At 44.6% G+C, this 27765-nt stretch overlaps 1 protein-coding gene across 2 annotated transcripts; it reads left to right on the forward strand.

Moving 5' to 3' along the window:
* Positions 1-26924, forward strand: EIF4H (eukaryotic translation initiation factor 4H). Of its 2 annotated transcripts, XM_047779883.1 has the most exons (7): positions 46-192; positions 16128-16315; positions 18676-18740; positions 18827-18923; positions 19271-19330; positions 24804-24941; positions 25028-26924. In XM_047779883.1, the coding sequence occupies exons 1-7, from the start codon at positions 134-136 to the stop codon at positions 25165-25167; spliced, it is 747 nt and encodes a 248-aa protein (XP_047635839.1). In that variant the 5' UTR covers positions 46-133; the 3' UTR covers positions 25168-26924. The 2 variants fall into 2 exon arrangements, with proteins under 2 accessions (XP_047635840.1, XP_047635839.1); XM_047779884.1 differs by lacking the exon at positions 19271-19330 and having other exon boundaries at positions 1-192.
* Positions 26925-27765: the final 841 nt, after the last annotated feature.

Consider the following 27765-nt stretch of genomic DNA (forward strand, 5'->3'; position numbering starts at 1 on the left):
GCGCACGCGCGCGTGCGTGCGTGCGATTTGCGATCAGGCGGCGCGGAGGACAGCCCCGGCGGCGGGGCGGGGGGAGTTATATTGCGGGGTCCTTCCTTGCTCACCCTGGTTCCTCTCGGAGCGGAGACGGCAAATGGCGGACTTCGATACCTACGACGATCGGGCCTACAGCAGCTTTGGCGGCGGCAGAGGGTGAGGCGGACGTGCGCTGGCCCAGGCCGGGCGCGGGAGGCAGGCGGGGTCGGGGGCCCCTGGGCGGTGGCCTTCCGGCGCTCACCCGGGGCGGCAAGCAATAGGAGCCGTGCTGGACCGGCGGAGGCCTGGTGGAGACGCGCCTGGAGGGCCGGAGCCTGGAAATGGCGCGCTCGGGGAGGGGAGGGCGGCGGTTAGGCTCCCAAGGTCTTGCTCGCGGGGCAGATCACTCCCTGTGCCCCCCGCTACCTGTGACGTGTCGTCTTCCCTGTGCCTCGACCTCAGGGCCAGGCCGCAGCCGCGCCGAGTGCCTATGAGGACAAGCTCCCGCTTCCAGCCCCATCCCCCAGTACGGCTGTGCTGCGACGCAGGGGTGGGGGCCACGGCCTTCCCTGCTTCGGTCCTGGCCGCGGCTTCCTGTTGTCCTGTTGTCCGCCTGCACTGCAGGCTTCCTGGTTCCTTTCGCCATGAGGCCAGCGGGCTGGGTAAGGTCGGAAGGCCGAGAGAGGGGCGATTCCCTTCCCTTTACGTGTGAGGCTGGGATTTGGCGGCTGGAGCCCAGGAATAGGCCAATTCAGCCCTGAATGGGGGGAGACCAACCAAAACAAGTACATCACCGCATTGTATCTATCCTGTCTTGGGTCAGAGTGCCTCGTTGACAAGTGCTTCTTGCTTCTTGGCAGAAAGTGTTATTCTGCCCGGTTACTCCATCTGATCTGGAGAAGGAACCGCATTTAGCCTTCGTTCTGATTCTGGTGCTACACAGACTATATGTAACTGAGGCACCTTGTTGGAAAGAAAAATCCCTGACTGGTGAATAAGCTTATACGGGGCTTAATTCCAGGAACTCGCCCTGGATAATTTTTTTTTAGACGCGAGTTAACCTCATACAGAATTTAGAAGATAGCTATGAATATTTTGCTATTTGTCAGCGGCACACTTGGCCTTTGTGTGGTACACAGAAAGGATTACTTTCCCAGATAACACCACAATAGTACCTACTGAGGTGTCCGATCTCCTGGGTTTCAATCCCTAAAGTAACTTTGTTTGGTGAAGAATGATTTTAATACCTTGGTTGGGAATGGCTCAAATAAAAAAGCTTGTTTGGGTGTAGGAGCGTACCCAGTAACATTCAGGGCACTAGAACATAGAAGTTAAGGGAGGTGGAGCCACCAGTTATTTCAAAGAATACTTTATTTGCTAATAAAAAAGAAATAGATGTTGGACGACAGGTAGAATTACTGCCTTTGGGGTAGGTTTCTAGACATCAAATGTGTACTTCAGTCATCTTGAAATTTAATAACTAGGGTTTGGTTTTGTTTGTTTTTTTTGTTTTTTTTCTTTCACTGGTTTCAAAAAACATTTGAAACTATCTAGGAAAACCCTAGGTAATTTGAAAACAAATTAAGACAGATCCAAGGAATTTTAGTTGGTTTGGGACTACATTGTTAGTCGCGTTATACAGAGCCTGGGGTTTTGTTTTTAATTTTGCCTTTACTAGCTGTTCTGGTGGCTTGAGGTGCTCAAGTGGACTTTTCAGTAAATGTCAGTTTGACAGTTGGAGTGCCTTGAACAGCAAATCATAATCAAAAGTAAATTTCTGGAGTTTGCATTGTGGCGCAGCAGAAATGAACCCGGCTAGGAACCGTAAGGTTGCAGGTTCAATCCCTCGCTCAGTGGGTTAAGGATCTGGCTTTGTGTGAGCTGTGGTGTAGGTCGCAGTGAGGCTCAGATTTCAGCATTGCTGTGGCGTAGGCCGGCAGCCGTAGCTCCGATTGGACCCCATGCCTGGAAACCTCCATGTGCCGCAGGTTCAGCCCTCAAAAGCAAAATAAAAAATAAATTAATAAATAAAAATTAAAATTGTTGCAATTCTCACTTAAAAAAAGTAAATTTCTCTTAAGATGCTATTTTTAGAATATCAAAAGACAAAGGACAGTGTTAGCCTTTTGCCCAGTTGTACTCCAAAAACTGAGGATAGAATCTAGCACCATTCATCTCCTGAACTTCCTAATTAAAAAACCCCTTTAGGAGTTCACATCATTGCTCTGTGGAAACGAATATGACTAGCATCCGTGAGGATGCAGGTTCAATCCCTGGCCTCCATCAAGGAGCCTGTGTTGCTGTGAGCTGTGGCGTAGGTCGCAGACGCAGCTTGGATCCTGAGTTGCTGTCGTGTAAACTGGCAGCTGTAGCTCGGATTCAACCCCTAGCCTGGGAACTTGCATATGCCACAGGTGCGGCCCTAAAAAGCAAAACAAAAAATTTTTTTTCAAATAAAAGTACATAGGAAATACTGCTCACATTACTAAAAGTAGTTTTAAAAATCTGTTTGTGAGTTTGTATGTTCTTTTCGGCGGTGTCTGGAGTGAGTCTGGAAACTACAGGGGATCAGGCACATAGTGGTGCAGTCTGTGCCAAAACTTTCATATTCCAGGTGGTTAAGATTGTTTTAGTTTCACCAAATCCGGAAGGTATCAGTTATTGGGATCTTTGAAGTGTATTATGATGTTGGATAGTTGACCAGATACTCTTCAGTGATAATTTTCATGTTTCAGTTATGTTCACATTGATACATATCTTAGTGTTGTTTATGTCCAGATAACAATGCTTATGCAGATAGCTGGTCTGGTGGTATTACTTTGGTACTTACGTAAGGCAACTTCTCTCTAGTCTAAAACACTTTACCGAGGTAAGATGTCACATCTCTAAGCACCTTGGATCACAGATGAAAGGAGTAGTGGGTTTGAAGTGTGCAGTAGAATCTTGGGTTTTAATAATTATACATTCCTTTTAAGTTTATTTTGCGGTTGTGTGTGATAACCCGTACGGTTGTCAGGAATCGATACTGAACAACTGCTTTATTTCCCCAGTCTATAGAGGCCTGTCCTAGCAGCAGAGGAGAGAGCTGGGGATTGCGTTGTTGCTCAGAAAGCAAGTCAGAACAAAATTCCAAATTATCAAGAGTTGATTGTACCAGATCTTGAATGTATTTTTTTTTGCAGTTGGCTAAATCATCTTTCTGAGGTTCCAGTTTTTCGTTTAACATCGGCAATGAAGTGAAGAGTAATACTGATTTTACCTTTGTAACTGCAAAAGTTTTGTGTTTGTTTGTTTTGGGTTTTGGGGGGTTTTTTGTTGTTGTTGTCTTTTTGCCATTTCTTGGGCCGCTCCTCGGCATATGGAGGTTCCCAGGCTAGGGGTCTAATCGGAGCTGTAGCCACCGGCCTACGCCAGAGCCACAGTAACGCGGGATCCGAGCCGCGTCTGCAACTGCACCACAGCTTACGGCAACACCGGATCCTTAACCCGCTGAGCAAGGCCAGGGATAGAACCCACATCCTCATGGATACTAGTTGGGTTCATTAACCGCTGAGCCACGACGGGAACTCCTACAAAAGTTTTTTTGAGTGCTTTCCTAAAACTAGTATCAGTCCCAAGAGTTAGAGTGGAACTTGGAGTCAGCCAGAACTGGCATTGCTGAAATAGTACCTGCTAAAAGTTGATTAAACTACAAAAAGTTAAATATTCTTTATTAGGATCCCGTTAGGGTGTTTGGAATTCTAATCTTTGAGTCTTACAGGACTTAAGCTTGTCATCTGTCTAAATTTCGAGGTGTATTTTAGGACTTAAAATGGGAAAGAAGATGTATAAAAACTAGCTGGTTCCACTGATGAGGGACCTGTAAAGGTGTTGAAAGGCTTATTCTGAAATCCTGTTTACCTAACAAATGGGTTTATTGTCATCCTTCTCTCCTCTCCTCAGTCTCCCAAAGCTTGATGCCAAATCTTTGTCCTTTATGAGAATAGTTACCACAAATACTTGGCTTTACCAAGAGGTCTCTGAGAGATGGTTCAATCAAGTTCTAGCTTTAGAATAAGGCAGACCAGGGCATATAAGCTATGGGATCCAGGCAAGTTCCTTTGCCCCTCTGAGTCTCGTTTTCCCCGCATGTAAGAACGCCTCTCTATAGGGCTGTTGGGGGGTATTAAATGAGATGTTAAATGCATGGCACCGTACCGGCACACATAAAATACGCTTAGTAGTTGGCAGCTATTGATGTATAATTTTTTAATTCTTAAACTCTTTCCTTTGGAGTTAATAAGAGTAGGAAAAATTTTATTGAATTAGCTGGAGTGAGTTTTTTATTTCCCTGGCTATATTTCTGAAGCTAATTAAAGGAAAGCTGTTCATTTTTTAGACATAAAGCATAATGTAATACCACAAATATTATAAATGAATCCTAAATAATTTGTTCTTGTACATTATTGGTTTATAACAGAATGTATGTTTGAAATCTCTAAATTTCTGAGATTTCTAAAAAAAAAAAACTACTTGAAATTGGCCTTAGTGTTCTGGAAAGACTTCACAAATTCAAGAACTTGGAACATACAAAGAAGAATGTTTGGTTGGGGGGTGGAGGGGGGTGGGGGGAGTCAGCCCTAGGTCAGATCCATCTTCCAGTTTCCCCTAGAAATGGAAGCGTGTTGGGCAGGAGACCATGGCATGCCTCATTTCTGCAGCTGGTTAGACCTGCACACTCAGAGTATGAGAGCAGTGATCACTTGATGTTGATTGCACTTAACAGCTGTGATGTCTGAGTTGTCTTGTGTGGTGTGTGTATGTGTGTTTGCCATTTCTTGGGCCGCTCCCGCGGCATATGGAGGTTCCCAGGCTAGGGGGTCGAATTGGAGCTGTAGCCACCGGCCTACGCCAGAGCCACAGCAACGAGGGATCCGAGCTGTGTCTGCAACCTACACCACAGGTCACGGCAACACCGGATCCTTAACCCGCTGAGCAAGGCCAGGGATGGAACCCGCAACCTCATTGTTCCTAGTCAGATTCGTTAACCACTGAGCCACAGATGAACTCCTGAGTTATCTTTTTAAATTGAATGTCCTAGGGTTTTTTGTTTGCTAAGCATGTTACTGTTTTTAAAATGTTCTTGGTAGACTCTCTGGATGTGTAGCAGAATGTTGATACAATGATGCCCCCATTGTACTCCCTTGAGTATAGGGTAGCTGGAGATGGTGATCTCCCTTGCTCTGCGCACTCTTCCATAATTGAAATAATTAGTTACATTTTTGGAATCTTCTGAAGATCTGGTTTAATAGAAGACAGCTGGTTTCTCAGAGCTCCTTCTGTATTCACCCTTGATAGGTTGTTTGGTTGACATATATGAAGCAAGTCCAGCCTTATACAGATAAGTAGTTGGAGATGGGAGGGCTATTTTAATAGCCTTTTCAGGTAATTGTAAGCATTCTTATTTGCTAGTATATCAAATCTCAGCAAGTGGTAGTTTCCATAAAGTTTAACTGCAGTAATAAATTTTTCATACTCGTAAATGAAAATGTATAGATTGATATTTTGAATGGATCCTTTACCAATGCATGGCTTTTTGTCACATGATAGATTGCTCATTGGGAAAATTCAGTTCACTGTATTGTGGGGTTCTCCCAGATGTGAACACACTTCACTTGACAGTGTCAAAAATCATGTTCATTAATGTCACCTCACCATCAGTCTCATCAGAAAAATTTCTGGTATTGGGAGACTGTCAGGCATGTATTGATGAATATGGGTTTTCTAAATTCTGATTTTTGCTTGAACACTGGTGTTTCCTTATTGGCAGCAGACAGTGCTGTGGTTTTCCTTGAAGTGATAAACTCACTTCATTTACAAGAAAACGTCTGCCTTGTATCCAAATCTGAACCATAGTTTGTCAGTTCTTTCAGGTAAAAATGTATTTCTGTAAGAAGCAGAAGTGCTTCGTTCCCATTGGAGTATTTTAAACATGGGTGATATTTTAAAAATTATTTTTACCGCTTTATCAAGAACATTCTTTGATATGCTGAAGTTAGTTGGTTGGGGTTTTTTTGTGTTTTTTTTTGTTGTTGTTGGTTTTTTTTGTTTTTGTCTTTTTAGGGCCGCACCCTCAGCATATGAAAGTTCCCAGGCCTGGGGTCGAATCAGAGCTGTAGCTGCCAGTCTATACCACAGCCACAGCAATGCAGGATCCAAGCCTCATCTGTGACCTACACCACAGCTCATGGCAACGCCCGATCCTTAACCCAGGGGTGGAACCTGCAACCTCGTGGTTCCTAGTTGAATTTATTTCCACTCCTATTTCCCAGTTTTAACTGTATTTTCGCTGTTACTGTTTCATTTATCTTCCCCATTGTAGGGAGGAAAATGAGTATTTAATTTACTTATTTATTTAGCCTTTTTTTTTTTTTTACCTTTTCTAGGGCCGCTCCCGCAGCATATGGGGTTCCCAGGCTAGGGGTCTAATTGGAGCTGTAGCCGCCGGCCTACACCACAGCCACAGCAACGTGGGATCTGAGCCATGTCTGCAACCTACACCATAGCTCACGGCAACGCTGGATCCATAACCCACTGAGCAAGGCCAGGGATTGAACCTGCAACCTCATGGTTCCTAGTCGGATTCGTTAACCACTGTGCCACCACGGGAACTCCGAAAATGAGTATTTTAAAGCAGAGTCTATTGTAATGACCTGACCCATATACTCATTAAAGTGACCACTCTTGGAGTTTTCATCGTGGCTCAGTGGTTCACGAACCCAACTAGCATCCATGAGCATGCGGGTTTGATCCCTGGCTTTGCTCAGTGGGTTAGGGATCCGGCGTTGCTGTGAGCTGTGGTGTAGGTCGTAGATGTGGCTTGGACTTGTGGCTGTGGTGAAGGCTGGTGGCTACAGCTCCCATTAGACCCCTACCCTGGGAACCTCCATGTGCTGCAAGTGCGGCCCCCAAAAGACAAAAAAAAAAGTGACCACTCTTATTTCATCTGTACCACCTTGCTTAACTCATCTCCTACACACTTTTTGGGGGGGGTGGGGAGTCTTTTTAGGGCTTCATGTGCAGCGCATGGAAGTTCCCAGGCTAGGTGTCAGATCAGCCACAGCCACAACAATGTGGGATCTGAGCCAAGTCTGCAACCTATACCACAGCTCACGACACTGCTGGATCCTTTAACCCACTGAGCGAGGCCAGGGGTGGAACCCAGTCCTCATGGATACTAGTCAGGTTCGTTACCGCTTATCTACCACAGGAACTCACTTCTGAATTTTTTTTTTGCTTTTTCAGGCCGCACTTGAGGCATATGGATGTTCTCAGGCTGGGGTTTGAATTGGAGCTGCAGCTGCTGGCCCACACCATAGCCACAGCAATGCCAGATCCAAGCCATGTCTGCCACCTACACCACAGCTCACAGCAACACTGGATCCTTGACCCACTGCACTGAGCGGAGCCAGGGATCAAACCCACATGCTCATGGATACTTGTAGGGTTCATTTCCACTGAATCACAATGGGAACTCCTTAAAGTAAATCTTAGCTGTTACTATCATTTCAACAGCCCAGTAAATATTTTAATTTCTCTAATTAGCTCATAAATTTTGATGTTCAACTGGTTTGTTTGAATCAGGGCCACACAAAGTTTGCATGTTGCATTTGGTGGTTTGTTTACTAAATCTCTTAATTGATAGAGTCCTCCTCTTATCCACCCTCCCCTTGGCTGTTTGGGGTTTTTTGGTGTATGTTTTGTTTTTAACGGCTACACCTTTGGCATATTGCAAGTCCCTGAGCCAGGTGTCAAATCTGTACCACAGCAGCCATCTGAGCTGTTAACAGTGACAACACCAGATCCTTAACCCTCTGCACTCCTTGTTTGTTTTTAAAGGGTTATGTGGCCCTTTTTCAGATACTTTTAATATACTTGTAACTGTCATATGTGAGGTAGCAGTAAGTTAAAATTGAGTATCAACGAGTAATTTTTGTTAAGTATTAAGTATTTTGTTTTAATGCATATGTATGTTTTAGAACATGTTTCTTAGATTTATATGATTTTACAAATATTAAATGAAGAGAAGAATCATTGGCTCTGCCTTTGAACTTGAGGTTTTAAATGATTTATCAATGGCAATTTTTAGTTGTGTAAATAATTGAAATTTTAAAATTAATTGGATAGTTGTAAATGACTATCCAAGATTCAACATTACCTGAAAACATGAAGTTTACTTTGAAATGAAATGGAGTTCCTGGAGTTCCCATTGTGGCTCAGTGGTAATGAACCTGAGTAATATCCATGAGGTCGCAGGTTCTATCCCTGACCTCACTCAGTGGGTTAAAGGGTCAGATGTTGCTGTGAGATGTGGTGTAGTCACAGACTTAGCTCAGATCTGGTGTTGCTCTGACATAGGCTGGGTCATATGTGGCTATGACATAGGCTGGCAGCTACAGCTCTGATTTGACCCCTAGCCTGGGAACTTCCATGTGCCATGTGTATGGCCCTAGAAAGACTGCCAAAAAAAAAAAAAAAAAATTGGAGCTGATAGTATGCGGAATGTCAAATCTCAAATAATAAGCCCCTTTCTTCTTTCTTCCTTTTTTTTTTTTCTTTTTCTTTTTTGGCCACCCCGAGGCATATGGAGCTCCCAGGCCAAGGATCAGATCTGAGCCACAGTTGCAACCTGCGCTATAGCTATGGCAACACTGAATCCTTTAACCTACTGTTCTGGTATTGAACCTGTGTCCTGGTGCTACAGAGATGCCCTAGATCCCATTGCACCACAAGGAGAACTGAAAAAAAGAACTCTGCCTATAAAGTTCAGAACTAATTCATAGGAATAGATTACATCATAGCTTTAAGACAGACGTGGGGTGGGGGTGACATTTCTTAGGACCAATAAATAGCTTGAGCTTTAAGATTTTATTTCCTCTGGAAAATACTGAACTTTTGGATCACGAGTAACCTTTTTCACCCATGTGAAGTTATCAAATTACTAACCCACTATCATTAATGTGTAGGAGTCCAATATTTTAGTACATTGAGGTGAATACCTTTTTCCTAGTAAGAAAAGTTCCCTAAAAACTATGTAACCAGCAATCCCTTATGTGTTCACTATTCATCTAAAACAAGGCTTGCAAACTGCTGATTGTGTCCTGTTGGTAAATGAGGAAATTTATTTAGTAGGTCCTGACAAGCAGTTTTTTTAGAAGATGAACTGGAATACAGAATAGAGTTCATTCTACTATGAGTTAGTACCCTTGGACAAGCTTTTTAAAAATGGTTTGTGTAGTTAACGTGTAGGAATGTGCATGTATTCCATTTTGATGTAGGATGTATTTATTGCTTTTGTGCACAACTAGAAAGATTTTTTGAAAAACACTTCGGTACCTAATTGGGAATGTCATTTGAATACGTGTAACCGTCTTTTTTTTTGTTGTTTTGTTTTGCTTTGTTTTTTGGTCTTCTTGTTTTTTCAGGACCACACCTGCAGCATATGGAGGTTCCCAGGCTAGGGGTCTAATCAGAGCTGTAGCCTACGGCACAGCCACAGCAACTCGGAATCCAAGCTGCGTCTGTGACCTACACCACAGCTCATGGCAATGCCAGGTCCTTAACCCACTGAGCGAGGCCAGGGATCAAATCCGCAACTTCATGGTTCCTAGTCAGATTCCTTTACACTGTGCCTCGATGGGAACTCCAACCCTCTCTTATAGTCTGAATTTTTTTCCAAATAAGAATACCCTTGTTGTTGAAGGAGGTTACTCGCAATCCTTAGTTAATAGGCCTGTGGCTTTGTACCTTCTCCCCTGCTGAGTATCAGATACTAGAGTAGTTCTAGAGATAAAGCAGTGAACTAGACAAGAGTTTCTGCCTCAGAAAGACTGCATTTTCTTCCCTACATTGCTTTTTGTATCTTACAGATGTGATTGAATTATTAAGATCCCATTCACAGCAGAAGAGTGCTCCTTGAAATAGGGCTCATTGAAAAATTCACCAGAGACACTGTCTCCACCCTCCCCCAGTGTTTACTTTTCAGAGGCTTTCATGCATATCCTGTAGTGATGACGCTTGTCAGGATAAAGGGATTTAATTTTGAGTCTAATTGAAAGCCTTGGAAAATACATTCACTTTGCAGAGGAAGATCTACTTGGAAATAAAGTATCTTTAATCCAAGTTGCATTGGGCTAGCTTTTTTTTTTTGTCTTTTTATGGCCACACCTGCAGCATATGGAAGTTCCTGGACTGGGGGTTGAATCAGAGACTGCTGGCTATACCACAGCCACAGCAACACCAGATCTGAGCTGCATCTGCTACCTACACTGCAGCTCACAGTAACGATGGATCCTTAACCCACTGAGCAAGGCCAGGGATCGATACTACCATCCCCTCATGGATCCTAGTTGGGTTCTTAACCCACCGAGCCACAACCTGAACTCCTTGGCTAACTTTTTAAAATCTAAGGTATGGGAGTTCCCTTCGTGGTTCAGCAGTTAATGATGAACCCAGCTAGGATCCATGAGGAGGTGGGATCCATCCCTGGCCCTGCTCAGTGGATTAAGGATCTGCCGTTGCTGTGAACTGTTTTTTCGGTCGCAGCTGCAGATCCAATTCAGCCCCTAGACTGGGAACTTCCGAAAGGCATGGGTACGGCCCTAAAAAGCAAAATAAATAACACCTTAGTACAATTAAAATGTAATGTGGCATCTTGGATAGGATCCTAGAACAGGAAAAGGATATTAGGTAAAAACTAAGAAAATCTGAATTAACTGAACTTTAGTTAGTAATGTATTGATATTGGTTCAGTGATTGTAACTAGTGTATTTTACTAATGGAAGAGTTAATAACAAGTAGAATAAAATGGTGTTTATGAAACAAGGACTTGGCTTTTGAGAGCCTAAGCTTCTTTATTGTCTAGAAACCAAGTAGTTTACACATTTTTTTTTTCCCCTAAGTATGCCCAGTGGATTTTGTCTTTATTGCTTATCTGCATTTTATTCTCTCTTTTCTTTTTTCTTTCTTGTTTTTGTTTTGTTTTGTTTTGTTTTGTTTTTTGTCTTTTTGTCTTTTCCCGGGCTGCACCCACAGCATATGAAGGTTCCCAGGCTAGGGGTCTAATCGGAGCTACAGCTGCTGGCTTATACCACAACCACAGCAATGCAGGATCCGAGCCGCATGTGCAACCTACACCCCAGCTCACGGCCATGCTGGATCCTTAACCCACTGAGCAAGGCCAGGGAGCAAACCCGCAACCTCATGGTTCCTAGTCAGTTTCGTTTCTGCTGTGCCATGACAGGAACTCCCTGCATTGTATTCTCATGAAGGCAGTCTTACTGTGATTTTATGTAGGATCTAGGATAGTGCCTCATGCCACAGGATAGTATGCTCATAAGTATTTCGGGACAGCACATGAAAGTTGTTGATGAGCCCTGATGAACTAACTCAGATATCACCCAGAAGTAGCAGAGCACCCAGTGTTCCAAATACCAGAGAGGTTAATACTCTTACGGTCGTGGTATCTTGGCACTGGTCTTAAAGGTTTTGGTTTTTTTTTTTTGTCTTTTTGCTATTTCTTGGGCCGCTCCTGCGGCATATGGAGGTTCCCAGGCTAGGGGTCGAATTGGAGCTGTAGCCACCGGCCTACGCCAGAGCCACAGCAACAGCAACGCGGGATCCGAGCCATGTCTGCAACCTACACCACAGCTCACGGCAACGCCGGATCGTTAACCCACTGAGCAAGGGCAGGGACCGAACCCGCAACCTCGTGGTTCCTAGTCGGATTCGTTAACCACTGCGCCACGACAGGAACTCCCTGGTCTTAAAGTTTTAAGAATGATAGCAACCGTACATAAATCCGGTATAGTTTCTAATGCATCTAAAAATCTTTGTAAAATTCTTTCCCAGAAATGGAGTTCCCGTCATGGCTCAGTGGAAGCAAATCTGACTAGTATCCATGAGGACATAAGTTCAATCCCTGGCCTCACTCAGTGGGTTAAGGATCCAGCATTGGCCATGAGCTGTGTTACAGGTTGCAGACGTGGCTCAGATCTGATGTCACCGCAACTGTGGCATGGTCCAGTGACTTCAGCTCCAATTCCACCCCTGGCCTAGGAATTTACCTATGCTATGGGTGCAGCCCTAAAAAGACCAAAAAAAAAAAATTGTTTCCCAGAAATAACAGCACGTGTCCTTTATTTTTTATTGTATTTTACTGATATATTTTTATACTTTGGAAGCAAGTCTTGAGCACTTGATCATCTGTTTCAGCCACTTAACAAATCTAATCTCAGCCCTAATATTCTCTTCTCTTTTTTCTTGTAGTCATGCTTCCTCTAATCTCTCCTATGTATCTTCACTTATATGTTACCATTTTAGACTTCAGTGTTTTGTCTGCTGTCTGGAAAATAGAATCCAATTTCCTTTTGCTCAAATGGTGCACCCTGCTTTCTCCTGAATTTTCTGCAGTCCTTTACTTGGGATGTGATTTACCCTTTCTAGGTGCCTGGACCCCCTTGGCTGAATTATGGTCTCCTTGAGGGTAGGAACCAAATCTCAGGTTTGTGCCCTCAGCATGGTGCTCCGTATTTAATAGACATTGTTACTTTATTGATTTGAATGAAGAAAAGTGATTTGTCTGTAATGGGTTTTGGAAAATCGCACCTGGAGTTGAAAGTTGAATTTCTTAAATTACTGAGGATATAGTCATTACTTTTAAAACTTGCATATAGACTGTCTCCTATGGGCAGCAGTAATGAGCGGGGGGGACCATTGCTCAGTGGTGGGGGTGATAGGGCCTGGGAATTAGCAGCACAGATTATCAGGTCTCTCTTTGTTGTCATCGTCGTCCTTTTAGGGATGCACCTGCCAGCTTGTGGAAGTTCGCAGGCTAGGGGTCGCATTGGAGCTACAGCTGCTGGCCTACACCACAGCCACAGCTACGCTGGATCGTTAATGCACTGAGCGAGGTCAGGGATCAAACCCTCATCCTGATGGGTACTAGTCGGGTTCGTTTCCACTGAGCCATGGCGGGCACTGCAGGTCTCTTTTTCTGAAGTGCAGGGTTTTGGGACGGGGGGGGGGGGGGGGGGTGTCTACCCAGACCTCCAGCTTTGCCTCATCTATTGGCCTGTTTTCTTTTCTTTTCTTTTTTTTTTTTTTAACCGCATCTGTAGTTGTATAATGATCATCCCAATCCAGTTTCACAGGATGTTGGCCTGTTTTATATACCAGAGGTCAGTCTGCTTCTTCCTGACCATTGTATTCTGAAGCAGGCTTAATCTACCATAGACTTCACACAATTGATATTATGGGGTTTTTCTTTTTTTTGGCTACCCCTCGGCATATGGAGTTCCCAGGCCAGGGATCAGACTGCAGCTGCAAGTGTAACCTACGCTGCAACTGCAGCACCACCTGGTCCTTTTTAACCCACGGTGTCAATCAAACCTGTGTCCAGTCACTGCAGAGATGCCACTGATCCCATTGCACCACAGCGGGAACTCCATACCTCCATTTTCTTTCTTTTTTTTTTTTTTTGGTCTTTTTGCCATTTCTTGGGCCGCTCCCATGGCATATGGAGGTTCCCAGGATAGGGGTCGAATCAGAGCTGTAGATCCTTAACCCACTGAGTAAGGCCGGGGATCGAACTGGCATCCGTATGGATGCTAATCAGGTTCGTTAACCACTGTGCCACCACGGGAACTCCCCAAATGTTATTTGGTATCTTACACGTTCAATATCCAGTCCCAAAGAATATCTTGCTGAAAATATTTTAGGTTTTATGGTTATGGGAATGCAGAATAAGTAAACTTATAAACCACATTTGCAGCCAAAAAGAAATTTATCTATCAAACACTTTGAACCTCAGGTTGTAGATGGCGGTGGTCACTGCTGCTGTGATGGTCACTTGAAAACCTATTTTTCTGGTATTTCTAGGACAGAATGAAGGATTTTCTATTGGGAAGTAGCAGAGTTCTGAGTTATTAAACTTAAATTTTTTAGCTAAGGATTATATCATAGCCTGGTCCTTCTGCTTTAAAAAAAAAGTGTTGGAGTTCCCATTGTGGCTCAGCAAACCCAACTGGTATCCATGGGAATGCAGGTTCTATCCCTGGCCCCACTCTGGGTTAAGGATCCATTGTTGCCATGAGCTGCAGTGTAGGTTACAGACATGGCTTGGATCTGGCGTGGCTGTGGCCAGCAGCTGCAGCTCTGGTTTGACCCCTAGCGTGGAAACTTCCATGGCTTAACCTCTTCTGCCATGGGTGTGGCCCTAAAAAGCAAAAAAAAAAAAACCAAAAAACAAAACCTTGCCCTCACAAATGCATAGGGGGACAGCTTCCCTGCTATCTACTGCTTCCCCAGAGTAGAGCAGTACACTTGTCCCGTCAGTGAACCTGCATCGATAGTGTCATTATCACTAAGTTTACCTTAAGGTTCACTCTTGGTGCTGAACATTCTATGGGCTTTGACAAATGTATAATGGCCCCATTTATTTGTTAATTATTGGAGTTCTCTTGTGGCTCAGTGGGTTAAGGATCCAGCGTTATGAGTGCTGTGGCTCGGGTTACAGCTGTGGCATTGGTTCATTCCCTGCGTGCCCAGGAACTTCTGCATGCCACATTTGCAGCCAAAAAGAAATTTATCTATCAAACACTTTGAACCTCAGGTTGTAGATGGCGGTGGTCACTGTTGCTGTGATGGTCACTGTTACTCTGCATATGTGTACTGTGTGTCAGGCAGTATATGGAGCACCTTGTATTATTTCTCAATAATTCAAGGTCTTGGTTAGTATAAACCCAGATTTCCAAATAAAGTTTAGAGAAATTGAGTAACTCCTCAAGGTTATATGATGGTGTGAGTATGTGGCAGAGCTGGGATTTAAACCAGTACCCCTGCAAATTAGCAATGATGTGGTAAGAGTCGTTATCTTGCCTTTGCCACTTTTAAACCCTACAACCATGGACAAGTAAACACCTCTTGTCATAGCTAAGGAAGTGACATTGAGGTTTAAATGGATTAATATGCACCCTAAAATTGAGGCCTCAGGGGAGTTCCCATCGTGGCTAAGTGGTTAGCGAATCCGACTAGGAACCGTCAGGTTGTGGGTTCAATGCCTGGCCTTGCTCAGTGGGTTAAGGATCCGGTGTTGCCGTGAGCTGTGGTGTAGGTTGCAGATGTGGCTCGGGTCCCGTGTTGCTGTGGCTCTGGCGTAGGCAGACAGCTACAGCTCCAATACGACCCCTAGCCTGGGAACCTCCATGTGCCGCATGAGTGGCCCAAGAAGTGGCAAAAAGACCAGAAAAATAAATAAATAAATATAAGATAAAATAAAATTGAAGCCTCAGGGAGGCAGTACATGGAGTGGAGAGTAGTATTTACACGGTACTTGCTCCACAAACACTAATAACTTTTTTTTTGTCTTTTTTTGCCTTTTCTAGGGCCGCTCCCATGGTGTATGGAGGTTGCCAGGCTAGGAGTCGAATCGGAGCCGTAGCCACCAGCCTACACCAGAGCCATAGCAACGTGGGATCCGAGCCGCGTCTGCAACCTACACCACAGCTCACGGCAACACCGAATCGTTAACCCACTGAGCAAGGCCAGGGACCGAACCCACAACCTCATGGTTCCTAGTCAGATTTGTTAACCGCTGCGCCACCACGAGAACTCTGCTAATAACATTTCTGTTAGAGCATAGCATCTCTAATCAGACTGTAGCAAGACACAGTTGTATTATGAATGTGTCAAACTTCAGCTTCAGGGCAGTAAGTGGACAGTCTGTTTCTGTGTGTGTCAGCACTGAGTATGAGGGAGGGAACTGGCTGAACTTCTCTCCTCCTACAAGGATAGGAGAGAACCATTACAGGAGGATGTTATATTTGGATTTGATTTTTCAGGGAAATGTATGTCGACATAGATTCTGTGTTTCTGTGGACATTTCTGTCATCCACAAGTAAGCACCTTTTTCATAGGTGATTTTTTTGGAATACACCTCATCATTTCGGAAGTAGTTGTATGCATTAGATAGGACTGTTTCACCTGGGTGGTGTGGCTGAGTGGGAGATGTTTTCCTTGGCCCTCTGGGGCAGGAACAGGTGGTCAGACTTGAATCCTGTCTGTTTCCCTCCTAGGTCCCGTGGCAGTGCTGGTGGCCATGGTTCCCGTAGCCAGAAGGAGCTGCCCACAGAGCCCCCCTACACAGCCTATGTAGGAAACCTACCTTTTAATACGGTTCAGGGCGACATAGATGCTATCTTTAAGGATCTCAGCATAAGGAGTGTACGGCTAGTCAGAGACAAAGACACAGACAAATTTAAAGGTGAGTTTGGGGATTTTTTACTGTGCATTATTTTAGGCAGGGAAGGGTCTAAACCAAGAGGCTGTAATTGTGAAAGTGTTTCAAACATTTCCCTGATCCAGGCAGATAAAATAAGCTAGCCCTTTAACTCATAGGTCTTCAGTTCTGTTGCGGGTGGAGGGGACATGTTTTATACATAATCTAGCTTGTAGAATTAGGTAGCATATAGCCAAGTAAATCTGGAGTTTGCCTGGCCTATATAGTAGCCTGTCTCTGCCAGAAAAGGAGTTACTGCACAATAAATGAATGGTTAAAACCCAGGACTTTTCAGGTGCATCGCACCTTGGCTGACACATGCATTTTCCTTGGTGGTGTTCCCATAATCTAGTTTATTATGGAGTCTAAAAGGGAACCTAGTGCACGTTGTCATTATACACTTGTGACTTCAGAGCCTGCGTGTGGGGAGGGGTTGACTCAAACTGCAGGTTAATCACGGGCAGAGAAGGGGTGAGAATGAGGAATCACATGGGCATTGTCATCGCTTGCAAGGCTTCTGGAACCAAAATGCCCTGTATTTCAGTGTGTGGTGCAGGATACAGGGCATTTGGTTTGCTTTATTACCCAGAAAGAAGTGTGTTCATGAAAAGTAGAGGGACTGGGGTGTACAAGAAGCATAGCTGCTGCTCATCAGAGTGGCTCTGTATATATTTTTGTCATTTTGAAAGCTTTCTGACTTAAGAACCTAAAGAAGGCCTTGTTATAGTAAGTGAGCAGACAGTGGAAACAAACATCAGTAAAGCTGGTAAAGGTAAGTCCCACTGCTGGGAAGCCTTAAGAACCAATTGTAAGGTAAAAATGTGTGGGTGAAGCTGCCTTTTGGGCTGGGTCGGTAGCAGCAGGTTTTAGAGTTTGTCTCATAGAAGGGCAGAGGTAGTTTCAGTAGCTCCAGAATGTGAGATGTGTGACTAGGCTGGTGTTGCCTCTTTGAACTTGGAAGTAGTTTTCTCACTTCCCTGAACAGTGAATGAATCCACTGAGGGGAAATGGCTTGATGGGGAGAGGGGGGCTCCACCTAAGTAGTATATTCCTTTTTTTTTTTTTTTTTTTTTGCTTTTCAGGGCCACAGCCATGGCATATGGAGGTTCCCGGGCTAGGGGTCAAATTGGAGCTGTACCTGCTGGCCTACCGTACAGCTTACAGCAATGCTGGATCCTTAACCCACTGAGCGAGGGCTGGGATCGAACTCACAACCTTATGGTTCCTAGCGGGATTCTTTTCCACTGCGCCATGATGGGAACTCCTATGCAGTATATTCTTTACATAAGCACATGGTGAACAGGAAAAGTTTGGCCCCAGGCTTTTGAAGCACTTGCAGTTTAATGGGCTTTGAAGGTGAAGTGTCATCATCATACAGCATGGGGAGGGGTGGTAATAGAGGTGCAGTGAGCATATGGGGCAGAGGGATTGTTTGACCCAGATGGCAAGGAAGGGGCGTGGACACTAATGCTGAAGGTAGAAGGAAAGGCTTATTCTTTCAAGGTGAGAAAGAGGGCGGGGTTTCCTCTGTCTGGAGTTCTCTGCTTACAGGCCTCTGTCAGAATCTAGCATCAGGGACTCAGGTTGTCCGTAAAGCACGCTTGTATCTCCGTCCGCTCTCCTTAAGTAATTGGCATCCCAAGGAGGATGCACTTGTTGCCAAGGGTATATGTTTTTTTATGCAGCTCCCTGAGTAGTGAGTATAGGTAGATTTAGCCTTTTCCTTCAAAGCATGTTTGGTATCGAATTTGCAGTCTGTGTCTTAAAGCCCCTCTTGGGTTATATTGAAGTCATTCAGAGTCAGAACTAACAGCTCTTCAGTGACCCAAGGAAGGCAGGTCACTGAAGACCTGTTATATTTAATTCATTAGTATAAAGACACAGCTGCCATTTCAGTGCCTACTTGGTTAGCAGTTTCTGCTAGAACATAATAAAAAGGAGCAAAAAGGAATATAATTAAGAGGGGAATTAACCATCGTGGTGAAACAGAAAAGAATCTGACTGGGAACCATGAGGTTGCTGGTTCGATCTCTGGCCTTGCTCAGTGGGATCTGGCATTGCTGTGGCTGTGATGTTGGCCGGCAGCCATAGCTCTGATTCAGCCCCTAGCCTGAGAACCTCCATATGCAGCGGGTGCAGCCCTAAAAAGCAAAAAAAAAAGGTTGGGGGGGGGATATTAGTCAAGTTCTGTTTATTGAAAAGTGAAATATGCTCTTTTAGGTTCTTCGGTCTACTGCCATCTGGACAGAACAAAAAGTGGTAGTTTGGATATAGGGAAATAGTACAGACCCCTCATCTTTAACCCAGAATTGCTTGAGAAAATTGAAGTGTGTTTTCTCTTACAGGATTCTGCTATGTAGAGTTTGATGAAGTGGATTCCCTTAAGGAAGCCTTGACATACGATGGTGCAGTAAGTACACTCAGGCTTTCTCTGTGGTGTTAGGAGGTGAGTTTTTTCCTTGCCAATACTGAACAGTATTTTCTCCTTATCATTAGCTCTTGGGTGACCGGTCACTTCGTGTGGACATTGCAGAAGGCAGAAAACAAGACAAAGGCGGCTTTGGATTCAGGAAAGGTGGACCAGATGACAGAGGTGATTGGTTCTTCTCCAGCTGAACGTAAAACTTGCTGTCTGCCCCCTGATGACAGCCCTGGAAGGTTACCAGTAGAACTCTGTCATGGGTCTGATAGGTGCTCATGAGCTTTTAAAAACCTGTGAAGTCTTAGAATGAATGATGCTTCTGCAAGCCTGGGTTTTTTGGTTTTTGGCTTTTGTTTTTGTTTTTGTTTTTTTTCTTTCTTCCCATTGGCAACAAAAACTCTTCTAATTTCATTGAACTTCCCATCACATGAGTTGTACATCTTCCCAGTGAATTTTTCCATGTTCGTGCAGCAAGGTAATGGTACGACCTCAACTTTATCTTTTTTGTGTATCCTCAGGAATGGGTGGCTCTCGAGAATCTAGAGGTGGATGGGATTCCCGGGATGACTTCAATTCCGGTATCAGTATTTAAAGTATCACCACTTACCTTTTTCAGTGGCCTTGCTGCTCTTGTACATTTCTTGTGAGTAGCCCGCCTGGCCAGACTACTTCCTTAGTTCATTTCACAAATGAAACTTTCCTAAAAGGTACCCAGGCATGCAGTAAGCCTCTGTTAGAACCTAAATGTTTGGGGCACGGCTTGAAAAGTCCACACTGTGGGCAACTTGGACTGACCCACCTTTTTTGTTACCTTTTCTTAGCCTACTCATATGTGCCTTTATCTCATGAGCCTGTCTCAGGGTCTAGCCCAGGGGAACCCCTGGGTGGTTCTTGTGTGTCTGGCACAAACAGAAGTACTTTTACTTCTAGAAATAGGGTGGAGGTTCTAGAAGATTACAGAAAGCCTCACAGTAATGGTTCCTGGTGGCGCCTTCTTAGATGGTAAAAGGTAGTCTTGACAGCCTCTTTGGAGCTCCTGTCCCTTAATGGTGGACATAATCCGCTTTGTCATTGCTTTTCTTAACTCTCCAAGGCAGACCAGTGGGTACTGCCTCCTTGTGCCAATTTAAGAGCTTTGAATGGTTGATCTCCCAAATACTTCTTCATCTCTTACTTTGTAAAAAAAAAAATACGGAAGTAATTTATATGTGGTAAAAACATCAGTTGTAACAGTAAGGTAGAAAATGCAAAGTCTTTTTTTTCTTTGCTGTAAACTTGAGATTATCTCTGGCCCTGGACACCATATAAAATGAGATTATTAGTGACCGCCCACCCACCCTGTCACCCTCCACCCATCAAAACAAAAACTCAGTAGAAAGGAACTGGTAAGTATGGGAAGAACTAGTCTTGTGAGTCTAAGTTTTTTTTTTTTTTTAATTTTTCATTTCTGTTTCTGCTTTAGCTAAATGACTGCTTATATCTGTTTTTAAAGTATTATAGCCAATCAGAAATGAGCTTATTCATAAAAGTACAGTATAATCCAGTAAACCTGTAATTTTATGTATAAGCTAGTCTCTGATTGAAAAATGCAACAATTGTCTTCTCAAAGCCACCACAGGTATAGCACCACTTGATGAATGGTGGTCTCTGACCTGCCAGAATGTTTTTTTGCATTTCCTAGTACTAGAAATAACACCCTGAGCTCATACCTTTGGGGGTTACCAAAGGAACTAGTGTCTTTCTATAACTGGCTTAGCCTGGGCTTTTTTCACTCTGAAGTGAACATAGCCAGAGAAACAGCCTTGCCACCCACCAGTTCCACTGTAAATAAACTACAGTGCTTTGGTGATAATCTAAAACCAGCAGTCTCCACATGGTGGAATACTGACTCTATACAATATTTGTGAAAATAGGAGTTCCCGTCATGGCTCAGTGGTTAACAAATCCTACTAGGAACCATGAGGTTGCTGGTTCAATCCCTTGCCTCACTCAGTGGGTTAAGGATCCGGTGTTGCCATGAGCTGTGGTGTAGGTCACAGGTGCTGCTCAGATACGCGTTGCTGTGGCTCTAGCTCCAATTAGATCCCTAGCCTGGGAACCTCCATATGCCTCAGGTGTGGGCCTGGAAAAGACAAAAAAAAAATTGTGAAATACACTTTTTTTACTCTTTAAAAGAATGATGCTGGAGTTCCCTTGTGGCCTAGTGGTTAAAGACTAGGCATTGTCATTGCTGAGGCTTAGGTTACTGCTATGGCTCAGGTTCAGTCCCTGGCCTGGGAACTTCTGCATGCAGCAGGTACAGCCAAAAATCAAACAAAAAACCCACAAAACTTTTTTTTTTTTTAAACCCTCAAAACTCTTGACTGTTTTCTGTGCCCATGGCATGTGAAAAGTTTCTGGGCAAGGGATCGAACCCATGTCACAGTAGCAACCCAGGTGTCTGCAGTGACAGCACCAGATCCTTAACCTGCTGCCCCAGAAGAGAATGGTTTTTTTTTTTTGGTCTTTTCTAGGGCCGCTCCTGTGGCATATGGAGGTTCCCAGGCTGGGGGTCGAATCAGAGCTATAGCCACTGGCCTATGCCAGAGCCATACCAACGCGTGATCTGAGCCATGTCTGCAACCTACACCACAGCTCACAGCAACGCCAGATCCTTAACCCACTGAGCAAGGGCAGGGACCGAACCCGCAACCTCATGGTTCCTAGTCGGATTCGTTAACCACTGCATCACGACAGGAACTCCGCTCATTGTTTTTTTGTTTTTGTTTTTTTAAGAAAAAGACAATACCAAAAACAAAAAATCAGGAATTCCCAAGGATTGGCAGTATCTTGAGAGTGCTGGGACACAGGTTCAATGCCCAGCCCAGTACCATGGGTCAAGGATTTGGCATTGCCATAGCTGTGGCTTAGGTGAGACTGTGGCTCTTACCTGATCTCTGGCCTGGGAACCTCCATATGCTGCTGGGTGGCCAGGAAAGAAAAGAAAGAAAGCAAATGAGGCCCTGTTAACCAGAAACTAGCTAGACTTTGTCTAGAAGGCCGGGAAGAGTCTCATGAATAGTGGGTCTCCCAAAAATCTGTCATCAAACTTCAAGACAAGGTAATTGTTAATGTCAAACTTTGCCTTTCCTTCATATAATCTTCCCACTGCTCATATCTAAGAGATTTTGAAATGAGGATGTCACTTGATATTAACGTATACTTTTTTTCCTCTGTTATATTCTCTCACAAACCTGGACAAAGTAGCAGTTAATGTACCTTGTCAATGTGGGTGTGAGCTGATAGGTTTTATACTAAACACTGTTAGCAATAATTATTTAACAATCCTATATTAAAGTAGGAGTAACTGGAGTTCCCTTCGTGGCACAGCGGGAAACAAATCGGACTAGTATCCATGAGGATGCAGGTTCGATCCCTGGCCTCACTCAGTGGGTCAGGGATCTGGTGTTTGCTGTGAGCTGTGGTATAGGTGGAAGATGCAGCTTAGATCCTGCATTGCTGTGGCTGTGGTGTAGGCCAGCAGCTACAACTCTGATTGGACCCCTAGCCTGAGAACCTCTATATGCTGTGGGCACAGCCCCAAAAAGCAAAAATAAATAAATACAACAGGAGTAACTTTACTTTCATACTCACTTGGAAAGGTACACTTCACAGGCTAGTGGGGGGGGAAATGTCAGGTTAAATGTTTGAATTAAACTTGTTTAATGAAGGGTTGTAAGCTCTGGTTGTTAAAAAAGACTTTATAGAGAACCTTATACCTTTGGCGTTCCTGTCACAGCTCAGCGGAAACGAATCTGACTAGTATCTATGAGGACGAAGGTTCGATCCCTGGCCTCGCTCAGTGGGTTAAGGATCCAGTGTTGCCATGAGCTGTGGTGTAGGTCAAAGACGCAGCTTGGATCCCACGTTGCTAAGACCTTTACACCTGACCATATGCATCCAAGAGGATTTTCCCCCAAAGCATTGCTTCTGTTGGCCTAAATCTTTTTAGAATTGTTTCCATTATTTGTTTTGCTTAAATTGAAATTGTTCTTAGTCTCTGAACTGAGTTTCACATAACTTGATCAGTTCCCAAATCCCTTGCCCTTAAAGAACACAAATACGTCACTGTTGAGGATAGTTGGTTTTCCCTCTCTGTGGTAGTCAGGCTCTGCAAACACCGGAGTGGTGAATTCTGAACCGTTGCTCCTTCAGGAAACACTGTGAGCCTCTTGATTGTATTACTGTCAGCCAGTGAATACCTAACCTGTTTTATGTGTTTCTGTTAAAGACACCTTATTTTATTTATGTATTTGATTAACAGTGAACTCAGAACTGCACTATACTCCATGCCTTTATTTACAAGGCACATCCCAGCCTTCTTGCTCTTAGAAACACTAACCAGGGAGTTCCCATCATGGCACAGCAGAAACTAATCTGACTTAGAATCATGAGGTTGCAGATTCAATCCCTGGCCTCACTCAGTGGGTCAAGGATCTGGCATTGCTATGGCTGTGGCATAGGCTGGCACCAACATCTCTGATCAGACCCCTAGCCTGGGACCCTCCATATGCCATGGGTATGGCCCTCAAAGAGACGAAAAGAAACGCCAACCAACACTTCACATGTGTGGGTGCTGTTTTAAATAGCAAAATCACCATTGAAAATCACAAAAGACCACAAGCCTGGCATGAAGTAGATTGTGAAAAGGACACTTGTTTATAGTTTGAGCTGAGACGGAAAGGCAGAGTGTTGCCTTGTTTGACCTCAGCTGGGAATGTGCAGGTCAGGTGACTCAGATCTCACTGTTCATGTCTGAATGACCGCAGAAAGCCCCAGGAATTGATTGGGGGATTACAAATAAATTTTAGTGAGTAGACAGATGTGCAGACGTGAAACATGGGCATAATGGGGAGCTGCCATGTATTAGAAGAATATTCCTCAGGCTCAGGCTCCTTCTCAAGGATGAGTTCCTACAAAGCTTTGGGCAATGACAGTCCTTGGAGTGAGTACAAATAATTGTCACCTTTAGAAGCTTAAACAGAAAGGGACAAGCTCATGTGTTTAATTGCAGTCTTAAATTGTTACTAAAAGTTAACTTCAATAGGTTATACAGTTACAGGATGAATTATCTTTAAGTCAGTTGAGAAAATTTCTTCATACTGATGAGAATTGCAGCTTACTCTTGTTTTTTGTTTTTGTTTTGCTCTTTAGGGCTGCACCTGCAACATATGGAGGTTCCCAGGCCAGGAGACACATTGGAGCTGCAGCTGCGGGCCAGTGCCACAGCCATAGCAACAGCAGTGCAGGAATCAAGCCTCCTCTACCCCTACACCCCAGCTCACAACAGTGCCAGATTCGTAACGTGCTGAGCCATAACAGGAGCTGCATAAGCTTACTCTTAATTTAGGCAGTTTACTTCTGTTGGTCATTTTAGCAGTCCCACAAATGAATGGCGGGCCGGGCGCGACCCTTTGCAGCAGAGGAGGTGGGCGCTGGGTATGTGGTCCCTGCTCTCTGGCGCCCTCTCTTGGGGGAAGTGAGCCTGATCACAGCTTTGTTTACACACAGGTGCTTTGCTTTTAGAGTGATCCACACCCGAATTGCAGCAGAAACAGAAAAATGGAAAGTGTCACCCAGAGGTGACTGCGTATTTTTATTTTGTCTTCGTAGCTAGCTTTTTTCACATGATTTTGCATTCTAAATTGTAACTTCTAAATTTCAGGTTTATCTTTTTATTAACTGTATGGATTACATTAGAAAACAATAAAATATGCTTTGAGGAGTTTTAGGCCATGTTAGAATGTAGTCTTTCCCTGCAAGCTAACAATTTAAACAGCTTGTTTTTTTTTTTTTCTCTCCTAAGGTTTTTTTTTTATTTGAAAAGTCTCTTAGCATTGCCATTGCCCAGCAGATACACTTTTGGACTCATTTTCAATTCACTTTGTTTTGGAAAAACTTCTGGTGCTGGACGATTTAAAGAATTTAACATTTAAACAGTTCGCACAAGCTGTGCAATCAGCTGTGAGATAGTAATTTAAAAAGTAATTCAGTGTCATCTTCCGTCCTCAGGTTTCAGGGATGACTTCTTAGGAGGCAGGGGAGGGAGTCGCCCAGGTGACCGGCGAACGGGCCCCCCCATGGGCAGTCGTTTCAGAGATGGCCCGCCCCTTCGGGGGTCCAGTATGGATTTCAGAGAACCAACAGAAGGTACTGCGCTGACTGGTCAGTGGAGGGCTCGGGGGCCTCTTTTCACGACCCCTGTGTAAACCGTATTGTTTGTTTCCCTCCTCCAGAGGAAAGAGCACAGAGGCCACGACTCCAGCTAAAACCTCGAACAGTCGCGACGCCCCTCAATCAAGTAGCCAACCCCAACTCCGCGATCTTCGGGGGAGCCAGGCCCAGAGAGGAAGTTGTTCACAAGGAGCAAGAATGAGCTTGCAGCTGGGAGGGAGAGGGGTGTGGGGGGAGTGCGAGCGCGACCACCGCCCGGCCAGCCCCCCAGACGGCAGTCCTGCAGCCACCATTCCTGCGCCCGACCTTTGCCCTCCTTTCTCACAGCGGAAACAGAGCTCGTGAGTGCATGTCAACAGTTAACAAGTGGTTTTTAGTACATTCTTGGCTTTGCTGTAGCTACCTGGTGCCTGTTTTGTGCTTTTTCTTTTTCTTTTTCCCACCGCTCCCTTCCTTTTTTCCTTCTGTCCTTTTTCCTTCTCGCTCCTTGTTTCCTTCCAGCACATGACTTTTTCTTGAGGGACAAAGGCAGCTGCCAGGCGGGAGTTCTTTGGATTGAGGTGCTGCTTCATTTTTCTGCTTTGCGCTCTCTTTATTTTAACCACACTGGCCATTTCCTTTGGTTTTCTCAGTGCTTCTCCTGACCTGCATGTTGAGTTCTGTATTGCTGTGGCTTCCTAGAAAAAAAAGCAGAAGTCACAAATTGGATAGCATCTTGTTTTTATTCAGCTCTGATCAACATACAGAATTCGGGACACCTTGCTTTCAAAACAAGGATTGAATAACTGTTGATCTTGGCACATTCCTTCCTGTAACTATTTATAGGTAGTCCTGCCTCCGTTACCCCCTGCCCAGATGGACTGTTCAGGCAGGATAGACTCATATTTCAAACAGCAAATTGTCAAAGAATAGTGGGGGCTCTTGGTGGGCAGTGCGCACAGGCGCTGCAGCGAGTGCACTGCTGTGTTCGTGTGCTTTATTAGTGCTCTTTCGACACGATGGCCACACCGATTCCCTTCTTTGGCCGGCTGTACTAGAGGCTCCGCCGTGGCTGGATGTAGGAATTGCCTTGGGTTCCTTTCCGCTGGGCAGAGGTGCTTTGGGGACTGCTGGTGGTGGTGCTATGCCGGGCTCACCTCCTGGCACAGACACCGCTTCCTACCAAACTGTGTCATCTGTGTAGGTAACAGTGAGATACTGTGCCTCCCACCATCCCTTAATTTTAGAATGAAAATGGGCCTAGAATCTGGCGCTTTACTCCGTTCCACCTGATGAATTGAGAGTTTGACTGTGCAGAGCTGTCCAGAACTTTGAGATAACTGACTGGCCTCGGGGTCCTCAGGTTCCATCTCTGGGATGCTTACTCCCCCCAGTGTCCACCCGCCTCGGGCTACACAGCTGGGCCACAGCTGCTGAGCTTGAACACCTGTGTGTGAACACATTCTTTAGCACCTGAGTCACAGCCCATCCCACTGGGAGCAGTTTGGGGACCCGAGAGCCCCCGAGGGGAGAGACCTCACCAGCGTGGCTGGAGGGCCCGGGGCCTGCGCGTCGTGTGCTTAGAAAGTAGTTCCTTGCTGGCCGGCACCCTTGGCTTCTCTGTTGTCTTGGTCACCTGGTCTCAGCAATTTACAGAACTCATCCTTTCCTTCCTTCCACTTGTCATTTTTGCTTCTGAAATAAGAACCATTTGTGTAACACCAATACTTAACCTTAAGAAAGACATGCATTATGTGGTTGTAATCAAACCTGATGCTTTCAGATGACCTACTTACATCTTCAATGTGGAAAAGATTAAGAACAAAACAAATTCACCTAAACTGGGCGATCCAGTTGACTTTTAAAATGTAAGAATGGAATTCCAAACACTTAACACATTCAGCTATATGACAGAAAGTAAATCTATGGATATGGTATTTTGTGAATGATCTTTTAAATAAATGAAAACCTTACGTAATATTTACTGCTTGTCTTTATTTTTTGGGTTCTCGCTTAGTTGCTTGTGAAATTAACGATTTACATTTGGAAAGTAGTGCCCAAATTTAGTGGAATGTACTGTTAATTTAAGTAAGCAAAGCGTCTTGCTTTCGGAAGTTAAAGAATTTGTGAGATTATTTGATGATTAGAAACGGAGAAATAAGCAGGCGGATGAGTGCTGTTACAGCCATGCGCGTGGCTTTTCGGCTGCTCCCCAGCCAGGAGGGCTCAGAGGACTGGTGCTCTCTTAAAGTGGGCGGCATCCCCCAGGCTGGTGGCCAGAGGCTTGAAATCCGTCTCTCTGAGGCTTCTTTCCAAAGGTCCTGTGGATTCCATCTTGAAAGGCCTGTTACCTGTTCAGACACTTGAAAGGATCGTCTGGGTCTCCCAGTGATTCAGAGGCTTCTTAGGATTTGATTGAAACGAGACTATAGCTGTCTTTCTGCCTCCCCCAGATGTTGCGGTAACTCTGCAGTGGTGGCCTTCTCACGAGCGCCTTTGTTCTTGGCATGTAATACTGCTGTCATGTTAGACGTCCCAGGAAGCGTTTTAATACCTGCGTCTAATCCACAAGTAGCTGAATTGAGAGGAGAAGGTATGTCTTCCCCTAAATAAGCACCTAAATAAATAGGGTCATTTGCATAAAAGTTTGCACCAAGTCTGTGGATGTTCCAGAGTGGGGCGTACACACAGTTGACAGCTGGTTTCTCTACTATTTTTGAGCTGGCTTCAGAGAAGCAAATTTTAGTGGAGTGCCAAGTGAGGCCCTTGTGTTTTTCTTTTTAGGGCCACACCCGTGGTGCATGGAGATTTCCAGGCTAAT

This window comes from Phacochoerus africanus, chromosome 5 (genome assembly GCF_016906955.1).
Source record: "Phacochoerus africanus isolate WHEZ1 chromosome 5, ROS_Pafr_v1, whole genome shotgun sequence".
Classification (NCBI taxonomy): Eukaryota; Metazoa; Chordata; class Mammalia; order Artiodactyla; family Suidae; genus Phacochoerus; species Phacochoerus africanus.